Source organism: Elephantulus edwardii, unplaced genomic scaffold, assembly GCF_000299155.1.
Source record: "Elephantulus edwardii isolate Elephantulus edwardi_28Jun2011 unplaced genomic scaffold, EleEdw1.0 scaffold00094, whole genome shotgun sequence".
NCBI classification, from domain to species: Eukaryota; Metazoa; Chordata; class Mammalia; order Macroscelidea; family Macroscelididae; genus Elephantulus; species Elephantulus edwardii.
This window is the reverse complement of record NW_006399844.1, coordinates 5,015,313-5,033,621: the sequence shown is the minus strand read 5'-3', so window position 1 is coordinate 5,033,621 and position 18,309 is coordinate 5,015,313. Positions and strand designations below refer to the sequence as shown.

Below are 18,309 nucleotides of genomic sequence, written 5' to 3'. Positions count from 1 at the left end.
TTCTTCTCTGAAGTAATCATTGACCCAACATAGAGGTGTTAAGGATTCAATGATGATGAAGCAACAGTTTTCCCTCTCAAAGATTTACAACCTAATATAGAGGTATTGTTGTTGATTGCTGTTTAGTCGAGCATGAGTCATAGCGACTCTATGAACAGAAGACCTGAGCCTTTTAATACTCTGATTTCTCAAAGTTCATAGAGTTTCCAGAGGCATGTTGTTTAGAAAGTGGATGCCACAGAGGGACAGACATGACATAAATAATCACAGCGAAATGATGAGTGCTGTTACTAAAGTATCATTTCATTTGTGAAGCACCTAATTGCCCAGGTGGCTTCGTACCTTTTGAGACCTTTTTTTTTATATAATAATAATAACTTGAGGCATATTTTGAAGTTCTTGAAAAGTACTCATGAGTGAGGGAGGTTTTGTTTAACAAGGAAGATGGTTCCAGATTTTAAGAGTGTTTTTAAAAGTGTAGGGTGATGCAACAGCGAATGAATGGAAATCCAAAATCTCTGTAAATGTTCATTAAAATGAATAAAATATAAAAAAAAGAAAAAAGTGTAGGGCAAATGTCAATGAATGTCACACAGGAAGGATATCTACAAATAATCAAATAGTGAATATTTGAAGAGTATTTTTTTAATGTTTAAACTTTATTTTCTTCTCTGTTGCATTTAGACTAAATGTAGTATGTTTTAAGTTAAGGGACCATATAGCATAAATATAAAATTTTCCTGTGAATATTTTGACTTATGGGAAATATTTGTCAAATTCAGATGTCAATGAAGAACTTCCAGCTAGAAGAAAACGAAATCGTGAAGATGGGGAAAAGACATTTGTTGCGCAGATGACGGTATTTGATAAAAACAGGTACTGGATGGATAAGTGTGGTTCCCATACTGTTCAAGGAAGGCTTTAATATGACACAGACTTTAATATTGGTATATTAAATATTTCTTTGCTGTCATTTTCCTTTAGTATATGGATGAAAATAAATTTATAAATCCTAGACTTTCTCTTTTTCACATAAAGTGCAATAAACCTAGATGGAAGAACTGTTTGGATGGCTCATTTTACTAAATAAAAAATTTTTCTTTATATTCTGAGTGTCAGCTTTTTGCCATTGTTCTAGGCAATGAGAATAAAGTCCCTGCCTTCAAAGAATTTAAATTCTATTTGTAGCAACCTAAAATGTTACCAACTTAGTAGAAACAAATTCTACTCCCAAAAGATTATCATAGTAACTTAATTATATTGATTGTAGTGAAGAAGAGTGTAGTTTCTGCTAGAGAAAGCATCTAGATCACAGTAATAGTTGAAAAGCGGTTTGAATATTCACATTTGAATGTAGATCTTGGAATTATGTATTTACTCATGTTGAGGAAGAATGTTGTGTGTAATCATTGTGACATTTGGGCCTAAAAGCATCTCTCTTCAAGTCACAACTTGGTAATGAAGTAACTTAAAACCATAAAAATGACTCTAGGAAACAGCTCCATCATTTCTCTTTTTCTCTCCCCCCTCTTTGTTCTTTCTCCTCTCTCTCTCCCCTCTCTCTGTGTCTCTCTCTCTCTTCTCTCTCTAGATTGACAGGCAAAGCCTAAATCTATGGTATGCCATGGTTTCTTGTTCTAGGCTTCTCATTGACCAATAACAGTTCACTTTCAACCTAGTGTAGTTGTATCCATGATAAAATTCTGTCTGATTATTACGTGATTTATCTGTTTTGAGAAGACCATATTATCTAGGCAGTCCCTGGATTATGAATAAACTCCATTTCTAAGTCTGTTTTTAAGTTGAATTTCTACATAATTCAGTAAAATTAGGCATTTTGTATCTATTTAAGTCAAATATTTGTCTTAGTGCACAATAACTTTCTGTCCATAAAAACTACTAAACATTTTAAGATAGAGTAAGACATCTTCAACATAATGCAGTAACAGTAACTTTTGATTCACATCATAAAGTACCATTTACTGTTATTATTGTATGCACTGTGACTTTACGGACAACAGACTTAAATGTAGAATAATAGCTTCCATATCTGAATGACCAGATACTATGCAGTGCATAATTGTATAGGAGGAAAGAGCCAAGAAAAACAAAAAGGGCACATCTGCTATTTACTCTTTAAAATGTATTCTTATTTTAGTATAATAGTTATTATAGCCAACAGGTAGAAAGTTATTTACAAGAGGTAAAAGTTATTGTTAAGTGTTGTAGAGTCACCTCTGACTTGTAGTGACTCTATGAAGAACAGATTGAAACCTTGCCCTGTCCTGCACCATCCTGACAGTCTCTGCCACATTCAAGCCCATGTTGAAGTCACAGTGCCAGTCCATCTCTTTGAATGTCCGTCTCTCTTTCCCTTGTTCTCTGTCTTTCTGAACATGTTTTTCCAAGAACTGGCACCTCCTGTCCACAGTACCACCGTCTTTGCCTCTAAGGAATACCTTGGTTGCATTTCCTACAAGACAAAATCATGGGCATTGATTGTGAACTCAAGTTAAATGTAGTGATTAAATAGTGATATTTTGGGAGGGGGGAAATCCAGACCTGTCTTCTCATTTTATTGTGTCTTCTCTGACATTGGCCATTTCTTCAAGGAATCTTGCTTCCTTTTAGTAGAGAAGTGATATTTATTTACAAGTCAAGATCAGAGGACTAAATGTGTGAGAATTAAATCTATAATCTTTATGAGGTTTAAGTTTCCCTAAAGCAAGACCAAAATTGAGAAATTAATATAGGAAATTATGAAACTGTTAGCAAAATAATTAAGAGGAAAAAACCCCATATCTATAAAAGTAAAATTTTAACCACCATAAAGATGTTGAAATAAAAATGACAGGTCAGGAGAATATAAATTCTTATTCACACTAAAGACAGATGTCTTTCAGTTTTAACGGAGTAATCTTACTAATTAAAATGGAAAAGACTAAAATCCAGTAAAAGAATTAAGTTAAATGCATAGAACCTTTACAAGAGAAAAAAAGATATATGGCTCTTATCAATTAAAAAGGTAACTAAGACATCTGAATTAAAAGTCTACTTGGGTATCATTTTTTCACTTAAACCAGATTGACAAAAATTGAAAAGCTTAGCAAATCCCTGTTGATGAGGCTATGTGAGAAGACCTCTTCACACATCGTAAGTTAGAGAGTAAATTTGACTGTAACTATCAAATATATAGCCATAGAAGGGCATACTTATAGCCGTTTTAGGGTAAAAGAATGGAAGGAGCTCACTTAGAAACATTTTGGTATATCCCTTATTCAAATTAATGAAATTCAAATTAACTTTTTTTTTCCCCTATAAAGAGGTGAATGATTTTATAGCTGCACTGTTGTGGTAGACTAAATTGAAGTGTTAGCTATTATCTAACAAAAATCATAAGGCTGATAAAAAGAAACTTAAAATTAACTATTCAGTATACTTTGAAGAGTGTCAGCGTACAAAGGCTTCTAAATAAAATATTTTAAATACAATAAAACAGTTTTATTCTTTCACTGTGTGGAGTCGATTCTGACTCGTAGTGACCTTCCATTGGGTTTTTAGGCCTGTAAATCTTTATAGGAGGAGATTTCCTGTCTTTCTGCAGAGCAGCTGTTAAATTTGAACTGCTAAAGAGCTACACCACCAGAGCTACACAGATATAAACCCAGGCATGTACACACCTACACATTTAGCTGTGCTGTGAGTATAGATACACATTGACTCAACCAACATTTCATTTATTCACTCAATCCTGAAATATTTATTGGGTCCCTGTGTGTAACAGATGCTCCTAAGAACTTAGAGTTTTCAAAGTCGCTGTAATAATTGTACTGTTCAAGTAAAAGTAGTAAAGAATTTTAGTTTAAGCATTTAAATCATTCAAAACAACAGGCATAATTTTTGATGACCCCTGAGTATTGTTGCTAGTATTATAACACCATTATCCTAATTTTTAAAATCTAAAGCCTACACTATATTTTAACATTTAAAACTTAACTGAGTTTTTAGTCCTTAGACATGTTAAAATGTGTAAAGTTCTATCTGGATAAATACTATAATAAACTAAGTCTCTGAATAATAGTTACTAGTGCAATTTTGTAAAATAACTTTGTCATCAATGGAGTATAGGCGTATTTTAAAATCTTACTAGGTATACTTATTATTTTACAGGCTTAATAAATGTTTTTAGTATAAACCTAAAGATGTAGAATTTATGTCCATACAAAAATAAACAGATTACTCTAAAGTGCATGTGTTTGTCTAACAGGCGCTTACAGCTTTTAGATGGGGAATATGAAGTAGCCATGCAGGAAATGGAAGAATGTCCTATAAGCAAGAAAAGAGCAACATGGGAAACTATTCTTGATGGGAAGGTATGGACTGCTTATAAGGTTCAGCTTGTTATAATTATGAATTCCAGTTTTTCCTTGATTTTTTTTCTTCAGTATAAATTTAAGTGGAAGAGTCATTTCAGTACTTTTGAAAGAAATCAGTGCTTTAGTCAGAACATTAAATGTAAAACATCAGTCAGTCTACCTGAGTTCAAATCTTGAATCCATCATCACTTAATAGTTGTGTGGAATTTGGCAAGTTACTAATTTTATGTCTCAATGTTCTCATTTGTAAAATGAGACATAAAATTAATGGGCTAGGCGAGCTCTGGTGGCCTAGTGGCAGGAAGCTGGACTGCAATCTCAGAGGTGTATGGTTCAAATCCACCAGATGCTCTGTTGGAGAGAAGGAGGAACAATCTCCTCCTTTATCAGTCAGATCTGATTTGATGGTACACACAAAAAATAATGAAATAAAATAAAATTTAAAAAAAAATTAATGGGTAAATGAGATAATCAATAGAATATCCTTAGCACTGTGTTTGACATAAAATAAATGTTCATTAAATTTTAACTGCTAGTAAGTCTAGTCACAGTAACAGCAAGTAAATGTGACAAGTAGTAATAAATTTATCAAGATATCTGTAGAACTTGATTGAAGCATGCTTAAAATAGCCAAAGATATGGAAAAGTAAACAGGCATATGTATACTTCTGGGAAGCAAGACTTAAAAAATAAAAGATGTCAATTATTTCTAAATTTACCAGATCATAAACAAAACTCCTAAATTATTTCAGCATTAAGATTCGTTCCATATTGATGTTGTTAAGTGCTGCCGAATACAACCTATAGCAACCCTATGAATAACAGATATGAACCATGTACTGTCGTGTGCCATCCACACACTCCTGACACATTGGAGTCCATTGTGGCAGTCACTGTGTCAATCCACCTGGTCAAGGATCGTCCTCTCCTCCACCAACTCTACCTTTTTGAGCATCATGTTCTTCTCTAAGGAATAACCCCTCCTAGCAACCTGACCAAAGTATGTGAGGCAAAGTCTCATTATCCTTGCCTTCAAGAGCACTCTGGCTACACCCTCTCCAAGAAATATTTGTTCTTTTTGCAGTCCATGGGATGTTAACCTGGAAGAATAAATATATAATAATAATACTAAATAAGTACAGTGGTAGAGAATTATCCTAAGGAGAGATTTGACTTAGCAGAAGGTAAACTATAATATAGCTAAAATAAAGTATGGTTTAAACATAGGAGTAAACTAAGCCAGTCACTAATGTGTGGTTCTGAAAAGTTTCACGTGTATTTTAAATTCAGTTTATGATAAAGATGGTATTACAGATTTGTGTAGAAATAATGAACTTGATTTTGACAGATCACATCTCTAGCTTTCTGAAGATAAACATGTTGTTGTTGTTATGTGCCGTCGAGTCACTTGCGACTCATAGCGACCCTATGTACAACAGCCCTAAACTCTACTCTGTCCTGTGCCAGTCGCACTGTCTCTGACACTTCCATCCCAATTATCCCAATCACTGAATCAATCCACCTCATAGAGGGCCTTCCCCTCCTGCGCTGTCCCTCCACCCTCCCAAGCATGATGTCCTTCTCCAAGGACTGGTCTCCTCACAACATGTCCAAAGTATGTTAGACGGAGCCTCAGAATCCTTGCCTCCAAGGAGCCACCTGGTTTAACCCTTTCCAGGACAGATCTGTTTCTTTTCCTAGCAGTCCATGGTATTCTCAATACTCTTCTCCAGCACCACAGCTCAAAGGCATCAATTCTCCTTCTATCCTCCTTGGTCATTGTCCAACTCTCTGATGCATAACAAGTGATTGTGAAGACCGTGGCCTGTATCAGATGCACCTTAGTCTCCAGAGAGACACCATTGCTCTTCAGTACTTTGGAGAGGTCCCTAACAGCAGACTTTCCCATGGCAATGCACCTTTTAATTTCCTGGCTGCTGGTGCCAAGACTGTTGACTGTGGAGCCAAGCAAACTAAAGCTGTGTACAATCTCAATCTCTTCACCATCCATCCTGATGCTGCTAATTGGTCCAGTGGTGAGAATCTTTGTCTTCTTGACATTGAACCTCAATCCATATTGGAGGCTGCAGTCCTTGACCCTCTGCAGCAGGTGCTTCATAGAGCTAATAAATTCCAGAAGGCTGAGAAATGAGAAACATGTAAACTACATAACTTTTGAGAGATTATATAGATGAATATATCTTGATACTGAAGAAGGCCCTTCTAATTATGATACAAAAAGCTAGAAGCAGGGAGCTCTGTTAGCCTAGTGGCAAGAAGCTGTACTGTAATCTCAAAGGCACACAGTTCAAATCCATCAGATTCTCCACTGGAGAAGGATGGCCAGTCTCCTCCTGTGCCAGTTTGATCCAACTCAGTGGTATGCGTTCTTGCGTGCACTCACACACGAAAGCCAGAAGCATAAAATTGTGTTCAACTAAAATAATTTGTATCTACATTTTATAATGTAGACATGATATTTTGCCTTCTATAAAGGTTAAAAGAGAAATGATAGTTTCACAGAAAATACTTGGAGTACACAGAAGCTAATCTGAATACATATTTTTCTAAATCAATGACAGAAAAACAAATTTAATAGGAAAAATAAAGACAACTGGACAGTTTTTTAAAGAACAAATGGACATTACTAAAAACTTGAAACAGAAGCCACTCATAGCTGACCTCCCATTGGATTTCTGAGACTGTAAATCATGAGAAGAGACTGCTTATCTTTCACCCAAGGAGAAAGTACATGTTTAAGATGCTGTACAGTTTTATTAGTCTGTAAAAATATGTGGAGACAGATATTATTGTCTGATAATTTGTTTATAGGAGACAATAGAGAGTTGTGCTTCTAACCCAAAGGCTACCCTTCTCTGGTGATTGAAATTCACAAATCGCTCCACAGGCAAAAGATGGACAGTTTCCAGTCTTGCAGACTCAGTGACAATGAGAGTTGAGCAAAGATTAAAAATACTGCTGGTGTTTGGGATGTAAAGGATCCAATAAAATAGATATATGTTTGTTTGGGGTTTTTTAACATATAAATTTGAGTTGTTTTTTTGGAGGTTTTTAATTTAATGTTTTAATTTTTTTTTTTAATTGAGAAAAATATATTGGTACAAGGAGGTGAGGGTTGGGGGCAGAAGGGTGAGGATGGGCAGGGATGCAGTTGCAGAGCTGCAGAAATTGGTTGGTGGGTGGATAATTTTTTTAATTAATTTTTACACAGTTTTGTCCCTCTTCCTTCTTCCCCAGTCCAATTTTCAATGGACCTCTTGTTCCAGACTGTTGTCATATATACAATACCTAATCATATATTCCTCTAAGTTATAGGGGCCCTAATGATACCTAATGATTTAAGGCAGCAACGGGGCTTCAAGCCCAAGCAATGCTACCAAGCTAAAGGTGGGTGACTTTTAATCTGCGGCCCTTGGTCCTGTCTTTCATTGTTTTTGTTCAGACATTCCTCAGCAGTCACTTGTGGTTGCTGTGAGGCCAAACACTGTGACACTGATGTGTCAAATGCGTTAATGGTTGGCTACCCTATGCGGACAGAGAGTGGGGTGGAACTCCCCGATTAAAACAGGCTTGGATGGAGGAGTGGCATCAAATTCCATAATAGCTTGCCTCTGGAAACCCTATAAACCTGGAGAGAGGATGAAAGGCACCCAGGCTTCCAGGACTCTCCTTCATAGGGTCGCTATGAGTTGCCTGCAACTCGATGACACTTAACAATAATAACAACAATCATATATTCCCTTCAGACTATTCCCTTCACCTGTTTGAATGTAGTGTTCATTATCAGTCCACTCTTTCCTTTTCTCCCAGCCCCTAATATATATTCTATTTTATAATTGTGATGTTGTGAAATATTTGTCCTTTTTTAACTGAGGTAATTCATTCAGCATAATGTCCTCCAGGCTCACTATGTTGTGTAGTGTTTTATAAGTTCATTGTTTTTTAGTGCTGTATAATACTCTGTTGTGTAACTGTACCATACCTTTTCTGTCCGTTGATTTATTGATGAGCACTTTAGTTGCTTCCATCTCTTTGCTGTTGTGAATAACACCGCAGTAAACATGAGTGTTTATATCTGTTTGAGTCACGACTCTGGTTTTCTTTAGGGTATATAGTGGGATTATAGAGTCATGGTGTTTCTGTTTTTAACTTTTTTGAGAAATAAATAGACTGCCTTCCATAATGCTTGTAACATTTTACACTCCTGTCAGGAGTGAATAATAGTTCCAGTCTCTCTACAACTGCACCAGCATTTGTTGTTTGCTGCCCTGTTGAACTTTGCAAATATTGCTAAAGTATATGTTTTGATGTAAGAAAACTTGATTCCACCTTACTCTAGAGAAAAGACTAACAATATGTATAAAAATTGAAATTATATTCATGGTTCTTTTTTTAAAATTATTATTATTTTTGTGTGAGTGTACCGTCAAATCAGATCTGACTGGTACAGGAGGAGATTGTCCCTCCTTCCCGGCAGAGCATCTGGTGGATTCGAACCATGCACCTCTGGGATTGTAGTTGACCGTCAAATCAGATCTGACTGGTACAGGAGGAGATTGTCCCTCCTTCCCGGCAGAGCATCTGGTGGATTCGAACCGTGCACCTCTGGGATTGTAGTTGCAGCGCTTTGCCACTAGGCCACCAGAGCTCCCCTATATTCATGGTTCTTAACAGTAGTTTAACTTCTAGAGTTTAGTCACAAGGTAATAACTGGTCAAGTGAAAAGATATAGGTAGTAACTGTTCTCGGGGTTTTTGTTTGTTTGGGAACGTATTTCTTTAGTGTTTTTGAAGTGAAAAATCGAGAACAACTTTTATCTAAATAGATTAGTCTTTACAAGTATGATTATGATGTTGTTGTTGTTTTTGTTGTTGTGCACCATCAAGTTGGAACCGACTCAATAGCTGGCGCTCTGGTGGGTTTTCAGAGGCAGTTAATCACACAGGAGGAGATTGCCCATCCTTACTTCGCAGAGGATATGAACAGACACTTCACCATAGAAGACATTCAGATGGCCAACAAGCATATGAAAAAATGTTCAAAATCCCTAGCTCTAAGAAAGATGCAAATTGGGGAGCTCTGGTGGCCTAGTGGCAAGGAGCTGCAACTGCAATCCCAGAGGCGCATGGTTCGAATCCACCAGATCCTCTGCTGGGGAAGGAGGGACAATCTCCTCCTGTAGCAGTCAGATCTGATTTGATGGTACACGCACACAAAAATAATAAAAAATAAATTAAAAAAAAAAAGAAAGATGAAAATCAAAACAACTATGAGATACCATCTCACTGAAGTAAGAATAGCAAAATTTAACAGAACAGCAAACATCAAATTCTGGCAAGGTGGTGGAGAAACTGGAACCCTTATTCACTATTGGTGGATGTGTAAAATGGTGCAACCACTGTGGAAGGCAGTGTGGTGCTTTCTCAAAAAGTTGCAGATAGAAATACCATTTGACCCAGCAATTCCACTACTGGGAATATACCCTAAAGAGACCATAACTGCCACCCAAGCAGATATACGCACACCCATATTTATCGCGGCTTTGTTCACAATAGCAAGGCGTTGGAAACAAGCTAAGTGCCCATCAACAAATGAATGGATAGAGAAGCTGTGGTATATTCACACAATGGAATACTGTGCTGCATTGAAAAACAAGGAACTCATGCAATATTATTCAAAATGGGTGACCCTAGAGGACATTATGCTGAGTGAAATATCTGAGTCACAAAGGGACAAATACTGCATGGTGCCACTGTTGTAAAATGGAACTCACATCGGGGTTGAGGGGAGACTGAGAAAAACTGGGTAAATTATGTATACTGCATTGAAACAGATGAGGGAGAAAACTGTTTAAAAGGGATATCTGATTAGGTATTATTGTCATCGTGACAGAAGTCCAGAACAAAGGCTGCATAGTGGAGTGGACCTGGGGGGAGGGATTGTAAAACAATGAAAGACTTTTAAAAGAGAAGAGTGTACTGGGGTGGAGGGGTGGGCAGGGAGAAAAGTGCAACAATGAATGACTGGAAATCCAAAGTCTCTGTAAATTTTCATTAAAATTAATTAAAAAATTATTAAAAATATAAAAAATAAATTTAAAAATATGCTACCTCTTTGGGTGATAGTATTTCACACAATTTTTTATGTCTTCATACTTAATGTATTTTAATTATCTGTAGTCTTTATTTTTAAAATACTTTAGTGTTAAATTTTATTAAAGGTATGTCATATTTGTTCATGGGAAAATAAAGATTATATATATGATATTTATAAACTATTTACTTCAAAATAACAACTTGGGATACCCAGGATTACTTCCCCCCCCCCTCAGAGTTACTTTTTAAAAGCTCTGTGGTAATCTTGAAGTAAATATCCCATTATTTGTTGAACTAAACCCATTTTTAGTGATTGATCATTTACTGTTGTGTGCTGTTGAGTTGAAACTAATCTATAGACTAGTGGATTTTCCTCCCAGGAAGAGATTACCCATTCTTCTACTTAGCAGCTAGTAGATTCAAACCCTGTGCCTTTGGGATTGCAGCATAGCTGCTTACCACTAGGCCACCAACGCTCCCTCCTGTCTATTCTAGCAGTATTTTTACTCACAGGTTCTAATAACCTGATTATTGATCTGGTCTAAAAATTTTAATAAAAAGATTACTTGTAATAAAGATTTGGGAGCTTATTCATGTGTGTCATTAAAACAGCCCATTGAAGGGTTTCTGTAAAGGGGAATGATACCAGATATTACTAGAAGCGCTTGTAGGCCTGCTTCCCCCTCTCCCCCCAAAGGAACAGGCCTTTATTGCGTGGTCTGAGAGAGATGCATGTGGAGTATGTCAGATTGGCAGAGGACAGTCAAAGTGGGTTTCTTTTCATAGGGGTTTAAGGGAGTAATTTGGGGCTATTAATTAACTTAGATATGGACTCAAGGACTGCAGCCTTCAATATGGATTGAGGCTCGATAACAAGAAGACAAAGATTTTCACCACTGGACCAATTGGCAGCATCAGGATGGATGGTGAAAAAATTGAGATTGTTCACAGCTTTAGTTTGCTTGGCTCCACAGTCAACACTCTTGGCACCAGCATCCAGGAAATTAAAAGACGTATTACTATGGGAAAGTCTGCTGTTAGGGACCTCTCCAAAATACTGAAGAGCAGTAGTGTCTCTTCTGGAGACTATAAAGTGCATCTGATAAAGGCCGTGGGCTTTGCAATCACTTGTTATGGGTCAGAGAGTTGGACAGCGACTAGGGAGGCTAAAAGGAAAATTGATGCCTTTGAGTTGTGGTGCTGGAGAACAGTATTGAGTATACCATGGACTGCTAAGAAAACAAACAGATTCATCTTGGAGAGGGTTAAAGCAGACTGCTCCTTCGAGGCAAGTATTCTGAGGCTTCTTCGTCTGACATACTTTGGACATATTGTAAGGAGGGACCTGTCCTTGGAGAAGGGACATCATGCTTGGTAGGGTGGAGGGACAGTGCTGGAGGGGAAGGCCCTCTATGAGGTGGATTGATTCAGTGACTGGTAATCGGAATGGGTGTATCAGAGACAGTGTGATTGGCACAGGGCAGAGCAGAGTTTAGGGCTGTTGTACATAGGGTCCCTATGAGTTGCAAGGGACTTGATGGCACATAACAACAACATGGACTTTGGTGATCAGGCCCAGAGCCTTATCAGGATCCATTGTCTGGTCACATCAGACATTATCAAGTTTCTTCAAGGAGTGATAAGGCCTGGGGGCTAGGATGGCCTCTGTGTTTCAGCATCCTGGCTTATAGCAGCAGTCCTAATCCAGCCATACAGTCCTAATCTACATCCTCTTTGCCACAGCACCCCTAACATGTGAAAATGAAATTCAATGGAGGGTTGTTATGCGTCAAAATCAGACTCAACCGCAGTGGTTTTGATTTGGCTTATGTATGGAATTGGAAATAAAAGTGAGAAAAAGCCAAGAGATAAAGACATGATAGCCATTTTACAAAAAAAAGAGACTTGATGAGAAATAGAAAAAGGAATAGGATTCGAGTAGAATGATAGTGCCTGGAACAAAAGTAATTGTACTTGCAAAGGACAATTTATTTTCTAAAAAGAAAATAGATTAACTTCTAAACAGATTTAAGCCCAACTGATGATCTCTGAAAAACAGAAATAGAGATTTAGAGCTCAAGTCTAAAAGCCCAAAGATCCAGTCTGGGATCATCAGCCCAAGGTAGAACCTTGTGGAGTTAGAGAATAGGGCAGATGACTTAATTTTAGGTAGAAATTGAGACCAGTAGGTGAAAAACAGGCTACTTCAGTATCCCATAACCAAGGGATAGAAGCTAGAGTAGTTATTGTTAGTGAAGCTGAGAGATGGCAAGGAAATACGTATTGGCCATGTAAACATGACTTTACAGTAGACTTGAGGTTTTTAAACTCCTTTTTTTTAAATGCCTTTTTAAACTTGTTACCTATGTTAAAAAATTCAATTTCCCAGGTAAACGTAGACTTGATAGTACTTTTGAAAAAAATCTAATAATCTGCCTCTGCTAGGCCAGTATTTACACAGCAGCACGTAAGCTATTGGAAAGATTCGTGTACCTTTTATTCAGCCTGAGTTCTCCCATTCTGCAGTATATGCTGTTTTACTTTACTTGTCTAGCATTCCCTGTAGGTATTTTGAGTTTTCAATGAAAGCCTTTCAGTTAGATTTACCACATTAATTTTTTTCCCCCCTTTACTTTCTCTAATTTTCATTTGTTATCTGAATCTTGTCTTTTTTGTGTTGTTTCTGTTTTAGAGGCTGCCTCCATTTGAAACATTTTCTCAGGGACCTACGTTGCAGTTCACTCTTCGTTGGACAGGAGAAACCAATGATAAATCTACAGCTCCGGTTGCAAAACCTCTTGCCACTAGAAATTCAGATAGTCTCCATCAAGAAAACAAACCTGGTTCAGTTAAACCTACTCACACAATTGGTATGTAAACATCATCTTGAAGTAAAGATTTGCAGAATGAGTACATATGTCTTGTGTGTGTGTGTGAGAGAGAGAGAGAAATTTGTATTCAGAATTACCATATTTGATGATCCCAAATTTGTCGACAGCATCCAAAACATCATAGCCAGGAGCAAGTCAAATATAGGCTGCCTTCTCTCCATCAGGCCTAATCAAAGTGTTAACCTTGGCCACATTAGTGTCATAGAGTTTCCTTACAATTTGTTTGATGTGGTGCTTCTTGCCTTTGACATCCACAGTGAACACAAGTATGTTGTTCTGTCTTCATGAATGACTCAGTGGCCAGCATAAACTTGATGATGACATAGTGGTTAAGCTTGTTTGTCCTGTGAATGCTGTTTCAGGAGAGTTTGGGTTACTTTGGGGTCTCAGCATCTTAGGTTGCTGTGAAGGTGGGTGATTTGTGGATCTTTTGTTTGTTTTTGTGTCTGTGGCTATGGATGCCCTTCAGGACTTCCTTCTTGGCTTTTAACACTTGATTTGTCTTAGGAGGGACAGAGGCTTTCTTTCTTATTTTGGCACCGTCTTCATAAAAAGGCCCATTTTTGTCTTCATGTAGTTTTTATTTGGGAAATACTTTATGAATAAGTTGAAGTTTTTCTAAATTCGATATTAAGTTTTGTGTTGAAGTCTTAGTTAATGATCACTTACTCTAAACCTTTGTACTAAATGTATGTGTCACTAATTTGCTTTAGAAATGTATTATTCTCTATTGTTAAACACCACTCATCTGTCATTTTGCCATACTCTCTGGTGGCTTACGTGTTGCTGTGATACTGACAGCTATGCCACCAGTATTTCACATACCAGCAGAGTCACCCATGGTGGATAAGTTCAACATATCTTATAGACTAAGGAGCACTGGCCATCCATTTCTGAAAGAATTGATCTTCAAAAACCCTTTGGATAACAGAACATTGTTGACTGTAGTGCCAGAAGATAAGCCCTGCATGTTGGAAGGCATTCAGAATGCAGCTGGGGAAGAAATGCCTCTTCAAAGTAGAATCTGTGTTTAATGTCCTAGATGAAATAAGCTTTCATCCACTAAGGACCATCATTTGTTGATATGGCAAGATTCAAATTGAAGGGAAACAGTGCAAGTATCTAATAGTAACTGGAAGTAGAATGTATGAAATAGGAATCTAGGAAAATTGGAAGTTGTAAAAAAATGAAATAGGATGTCCTAGGAATTAGTGACTAGAAATGGACTAGAATTGGCCATCTTGAATGCGGTAGTCATATGATCTACTATGCCAGAATGACAGACAAACAGGAAAGATATTCATTCATTCATTATCAAAAAGAACATTTCAGAGTCTGTCTTGAAGTATAGTGCTGCCAGTGATAGAGTATCTGTATGTATAAAAGAGGGACTTGTTTCTACAACTATTGCTCATATATGCCTACCATGCGTTAAAGCCAACAATGAAGAAATTGGAGATTTCTACCAGGTTTTGTGGTCTGAAATGAACTTAAGTTTATTAAGATGCAATAATAATAATTGGTGACTGGATTAAAAAAATTAGAAACAATAAGAAATAGTAATTGGAAAATACGGCTTTAGTAAACAAATATTTTAGAGAGGATATGAAAGAATTTTGAACATTACTTTTTTTTTTAACATTACTTTTTATAAAAAACATAAATGGCAAATGTAACACGTTATCTCACCTGATGGACTATACAAGAATCAGGTTTACTACATCTGTGGGAAGAATAGAACTATCAGTGACTCATACAAGTTTAAACTGAAAGTCATGAAAATTAAAAGAAGTCCACAATAACCAAAATAGGACCTTGAGTCAATCCCACCTGAATTAACCATATTTGATGTCTTGAGCACTAACAACCAAAGACCAGATGAATTATGGGATGCCATCATTCCTGAAGAAAGCATAAGGTCATTACAAAGACTGAAAATTAAAGACAAGTGGATGTCAAGAAGAGATTCTGAAACTTGGACTAGAAGAAAAAGCCAAAACAAGGGTAAGATAGGACAACTGTACAGAAGATTTCAAAGAGCAGAACAAGAAAACAGACTAATAAAATGTGCAAAGGGCTGAGTTAGGAACCCTTTGGGAAGAACACATTCTGAATTTCTCAGGCTGAAAGAAATGAAAAACGGACTTGAGCCTCAATTTGTAATGTTGATGGATTCTTTAGAAGAAAAACAAACCAGTGAATTAAAGCCTTAATTAAGCATTAAAAGAAGATGCATAACAACAATAATAACAGAAGGAGGTGCACATAATACAGAGTCACTGTACCAAAAGAATTTATATAGTACTTCAGTTCCTTCCTATGCATCTGAAAGTTGTACTATGTATAAAGTTGACAGAATAATCAGTATCTCTGAATTTTGGTATTGGAGAAAGTACAGCATATCCCACGGACTGCCAGAAGACCAAAAATGTCTAGGAAGAAGTGCAGCGAGATCACTCATCAGATGGTGAAACACCATCTTCTGTGCTTTGAGCAAGTTACCAGGAGGGCCTAGTCCTAGGAAGAAGATATCCTAATGTGTGGATGCATCTCATCCAAGGTTTTCTTCTGTTGTCCAAATTCTCTACCTTAGCATTCATAATATCCATCCCCAAGGACTAGCCCCTTCTCACAACATCCCGAAAGTATGAGAAATGCAGTTTTACCTTTCTTCCAAGTACTCTGGTTTCACTTTCTCTAAGAAAGACCTATTTTCTTGACACTCCCTGGGAGTCAATACTCTTCTCCAAGATCCCAACTCAAAGACATCTATTCTTTTTTTGTTGCCCTTGATCATTGTCCATCTTTGAGATGCATAGCATGCAAATGAGAAGACTATAGCTTGGATTAGTTGCATCTTAGTGTTTTAAGCCGACATCATTGTTTTTTGGTACTCTAGAGAGATCTCTGACAGCAGATTTTCTCAATGCAGTATATTTCTTGGCAACCAGTACAAAGAGTGATGATGGTGGATCCAAGCAAGATAAAATCATTAACAACTTCAGTTTCCTCTATTGTAATGTTGCCTACTGGCCTGCTGAGGAGGACTTTTGTTATATTCTTATTGAGGGATAATCCATATTTAGAAATTATATCATGATGTGCAGCAAGCACTGTAAGTCCTGCTTGCTCTCCTCAAGCAAGGTCACATACATAATGCACTTTGTTGATGAATCCTTATGCCACATTCTTCTTCATAAAGTTTGGGTTCTTGAATGATTTGTTCACACAGGTGCACTGTTATACACCTTTTTTGATTTTAAACCAGTGTTCCTTTGCTTTGTTCAGATAGTAGCCGGATTTCTTTTCTTCTCAGTGTTAGCCATAAATTACTGTGATCCACATAATGAAATGCTTTTGCATAATCAGTAAAACACAAATAAACATCCTTTTGGTAGTGTCTTCTTTTGGCCAAAATATATATGATATCAGCAGTGATATCCCTTGTGCCACAGTTTCTTCTAACTTCTGCTTGATTTTTCAGGGTGTTATCTGTCAGTGTACTGCATTAGCTGTTCCTGAATAATCTTCAGCAATATTTTGCTTTGTTTTTGTTCAGTGTCATCAAGTCGCTTGCAACTCCTAGTGACCCTGTGTACAATAGCCCTGAAACCTTCTCTATCCTGTGCCAATTGTTCTGTCTCTGACACATCTACCCTCATTCCCAGTCACTGAGTCAGTCCATCTCACCCAGCATCTTCCTCTTGCACTGTCCCTCCACCATTCCAAGCAGGATGCCCCTCTCCAAGGACTGGTCCCTTCTTGCCACATGCCCAAAGTATGTCAGACGAAGCTTCAGAATCCTTGCCTTGAAGGAGCAACCTGGTTTCACTCTCTCTGGGATGATCCTGTTTGTTATCCTAGCAGTCCATGGGCATCAAAACTTCTTCATATTGATAACCACATGTAATTTTGCCTGTATAATGGATTAGACAAAGCACATGGTTTCTAAAGAAAAGAAAAAATGTCCTGTCAATAAAACATTAACATATAATTAGGGGAATTTATAACATGTTTATAAAATCTTTTACCATTGGTAGTCTTTCAGGTGAGAACAGTAATAGTGTTTAAAAAACACAGTTTTAGGAGTGACTGCACTGCAATCCCAGAGGTACGTGGTTTGAATCCACCAGATGCTCTACTGGAGAAGGCGGGGCAATCTCCTTTTGTACCAGTCAGATCCGATGTGATAGTACACACGCAAAAAATAATAAAATTTTTGAAAAAACCAAACCAGTCTGAATTCTGTGACTCTTCTAATAATTTAACATTTAATTATTTCACAAATATTAACAAATTAAATTATTTAACGGATGTTAACATTGTTGTAGTTGTGTGCTCTTGAGTCAGAATCAGCTCATAGCTGATCCTCTACTGGGTTTTCACAGGCAGGAAATTACCTCTCCTTAGTGGATTCAAACTGTCTGCCTTTGGGATTATAGCACATTTTCTTACCACTAGACCACCAGAGTGCCCTAAGTTTTTATCAAGAAATATATCACAATTTTTTAAAAATTTTTTTAACTATAGTAGTACCTTATTAATATAAAGGCATGTATTTTCAGCTGTTAAAGAATCACTGACTACAGAACTACAAACAAGAAAAGAAAAAGATACATCAAATGAAAACCGACAGAAATTAAGAATATTTTATCAGGTAAGCATATCTAGCTCTTCTTTTTAAAGCAGTCATGAAATATGTTTGTTTACATGTGAAAGAGGAAGGGGGTTTTATTTGTTGGGGTTTAGGTTTGTTTTGGTTTTTCGGGTTTTTTTAAGTTTATTATTTTTTTGCATGTGTACCATCGAATCAGATCTGACTGGTACAGGAGGAGATTGTCCCTCCTCTAGGAAAGCATCTTGTGGATTCAAACTGTGTGTCTCCAGGATTGCAGTGCAGCTTCTTTGCCACTAGGCCACCAGAGC

General features: G+C 37.0%; 1 protein-coding gene across 1 annotated transcript in view; it reads left to right on the top strand.

Annotated features, from left to right (window-relative positions):
• The window catches only part of SUZ12 (SUZ12 polycomb repressive complex 2 subunit), a 61,765-nt gene that overhangs the window by 29,847 nt on the left and 13,609 nt on the right, over positions 1-18,309 (top strand). Inside the window, exons 8-11 of the mRNA XM_006890936.1 lie at positions 783-876; positions 4,268-4,373; positions 13,185-13,362; positions 17,949-18,040. Of these exons, the coding sequence (XP_006890998.1) occupies positions 783-876; positions 4,268-4,373; positions 13,185-13,362; positions 17,949-18,040 (470 nt within the window). The remainder of the gene's footprint in view (positions 1-782; positions 877-4,267; positions 4,374-13,184; positions 13,363-17,948; positions 18,041-18,309) is intronic.